General features: G+C 37.5%; 1 protein-coding gene across 1 annotated transcript in view; it reads right to left on the reverse strand.

Moving 5' to 3' along the window:
• Positions 1–2,812, reverse strand: part of LOC111367288 (beta-glucosidase BoGH3B-like) — an 8,170-nt gene that overhangs the window by 3,301 nt on the left and 2,057 nt on the right. Inside the window, exons 2-9 of the mRNA XM_022988088.1 lie at positions 2,195–2,438; positions 1,809–2,104; positions 1,562–1,707; positions 1,080–1,323; positions 891–995; positions 622–804; positions 327–528; positions 9–153 (exon numbers count right to left, since the gene is read on the reverse strand). Coding sequence (XP_022843856.1) covers positions 9–153; positions 327–528; positions 622–804; positions 891–995; positions 1,080–1,323; positions 1,562–1,707; positions 1,809–2,104; positions 2,195–2,429 — 1,556 coding nt within the window. The 5' untranslated portion in view covers positions 2,430–2,438. The remainder of the gene's footprint in view (positions 1–8; positions 154–326; positions 529–621; positions 805–890; positions 996–1,079; positions 1,324–1,561; positions 1,708–1,808; positions 2,105–2,194; positions 2,439–2,812) is intronic.

Below are 2,812 nucleotides of genomic sequence, written 5' to 3' on the forward strand. Positions count from 1 at the left end.
CACCAAATGTCTCTGAGTACGGTGGTTCACCTACCACGACAACGGCGTAAGAGAACTTGTTGGATTTCACGTAGGAAGCATCGGGATTTTCATTGAATACGACTTTTGTTTTAGGATCAACGGTTTTCTTAATTCCTTCTAGGATCGTCGTACCTTATAATAGGAAAAAATAAGATCTATGTATCAACGGTAGGATAAAGAAGACTTCAACTTATTTTTATTTCTATGTACTATTTAATAGTATCTTATTCTCCATACCAAACATATGATAAGACTTTAATGTACAAAAAGAAGTCACCAGAACAAGAATTATATCGAAGATTTACCAGATGTATGGTTGCCACTCTGACCCTGCCACTGGATTGTCCAACCACCACATTGGTTACCAATATCGTTTGCGTGGCTCCCTGCGATGAGGATCTTTGATGCCTTCTTAGGAAGTGGTAGCAATGGCTCGTCTGCAGATTCACCATTCTTGAGGAGCACAAGAGATTTTCTTACTGCTTCCCGTGCTAATTCTCTGTGCTCCTGTCAAAGTTAAGGCGCGCATAAGCAAACTCGTCAAGTAAGGTGAATTGCAGAGTACTAAACAGTATTAGAATCTCGTCTATCCTAACTAACCTGACTTCCTAAGTACTTGGTCATGCTATAATCGGCTAATGGATTCTCAAACAGTCCCATAGTGAACTTGACCCTTAAAATCCTTTTTACTGCATCGTCAATTCGGCTCGTTGGAATGAAGTTGTTTTTGACCAGGGAAGTTAGGCCATCGATGAATTCTTTGTATTTGGTTGGAACCATGATCTGCAATGTACAGCACCTAAGTGAATACTTGGCAGATAATTGACACAAAAGGACATTGTTCAAGTCACAAAATCTGATAAATGTACCATGTCAATGCCTGCATTTACTCCAGCTACAATTGAATAAGTATAATTTGCATGAGGTGGAGATGTAATTCTGTCAAGACCCTCCCAATCTGAGATAACAAATCCCTGAAATTTTTCACATCAAAAATTTGATCTCCACTGTCAGAAAACAACTCCAAGTTGAATTTTTTTAAGGAAAATGAGATTTACTCTGAAACGTAATGTATTCTTTAGAAAACCGGTGATCATGTCACGATTAGTGTGCATCTTTATCCCATTCCAGCTCGAGTACGAGATCATGACAGTTGTTACCCCCTTGATGATGGAATTATAATAGCCTGGCATGTGGATACTTAGCAGTTCATGCTTGCTTGTCTCGGTATTGTTCTCATTGATGCCTTTAGTGGTTCCACCATCACCCACGTAGTGTTTGGCACATGCTGCAACCTTTTCTCTGTACAAAGTATTAAGTAAAATCAAATAAACNGGCTCGTTGATATAAGATCCCTTTCCAGTGTTAAAATTTATGTTTATCTCTATGCTTGAGAAAAATGTAATTTAATTTCAAGAAATGAGCGATTGGTCAACACTACGGCATATTCAATACGAAGCATTGAATAGTATTCGACAGTATCATATAAAGAAAAAAGAAGTTACCGTTGAGTTAATACTATAAACAAACAATCACTTACTTTCCAGCTACGTATGGAACACCCTTCCGGAAGTTTGCAGGTAAATCTCCTTGTAATCCTGTTATAATATCAGTCATTGCTTGAACGACCTTTGGATCTTCACTATAGCTCTCATAACACCGGCCCCATCTCGGATCCCTGCACACCTGTTTATGAAACAACCATTGGTAATAAACCAAAATACTATCTTATCTGCTAGGATTTTTCTTAGTCAAACAGAAATTACAATTCGAATTAAACTAATTACCGCTACACAAGGTGCAAAAACATAAGGAATGCCTGTAGCCCTGACTTCAAGAGCAGTTGCAGATCCTATTTTCTTGACCAGTTCAGGATCCATAGTAGCTCCAAGACCAACATTGTGAGGAAACAGTGTTGCCTTATACACATTGCCATGGCCATGAACTGCATCAATCCCATAAATCATCGGTATCCCAAGACGAGTCGATAACGAGCCTTTCTGGAACTCATTCACCATGTCGACCCATATCTCAGGGGACGCCTTCATAGCTGGAACACTACCTCCACCGCTCAATACACTCCCTGCTCCATAAACACCACAACACTTGGAAAAAAAATACATAAACTAAGAAGGGTTATCAATTTCAAGACAATGCAGAATTGTTCATGTACCTATATAGTACTTCTTCATGACTTCAGCAGATGCCACAGTTCTATCAATTTGTACCATTTGGCCTATTTTTTCTTCTAAAGTCATCCTGCCCATTAAGTCTTTGATTCTATGATTTATTGGGTGTTTAGGATCTTTGTATGCCATGTACTCAACATCTGCCATGGCTGCCCAAAGACATAGTACTAAAATCCCAATCAAGAATGCTGAATCTTTTGCCATTTTTTGCATTGGCATCAACCTTCGCTGCAAAATATTGTTGTCAATTAAGATCAATAATAAGAATATTACAAGTTTACAACCAACCTTAGATTCCACACCGACAAACCAATAATTCCCACAATTAAATATTCCAATATACTCACAATAGAAAAATCTACCAATGAAGGGAGCCTAACTAGTAATCACACATTTCAAAAAAAACAGCAATTATGACAGTATAAATCTAAAAAATATATACAATGCTTCATTTCTCATAAAATAAATACGAGTTTACAATTTGAAAATGGATGCGGAATTACTGAACTGGGATACAAGAGAAGAATTACCTCATTTGTAAGAAAGATCATATTTTTATCCAAGAAATCATGCAGTTTCCAAAAGTAAAAACAAAAGAATAA

The sequence above is a fragment of the Olea europaea genome, chromosome 2 (genome assembly GCF_002742605.1).
Source record: "Olea europaea var. sylvestris chromosome 2, O_europaea_v1, whole genome shotgun sequence".
Classification (NCBI taxonomy): Eukaryota; Viridiplantae; Streptophyta; class Magnoliopsida; order Lamiales; family Oleaceae; genus Olea; species Olea europaea.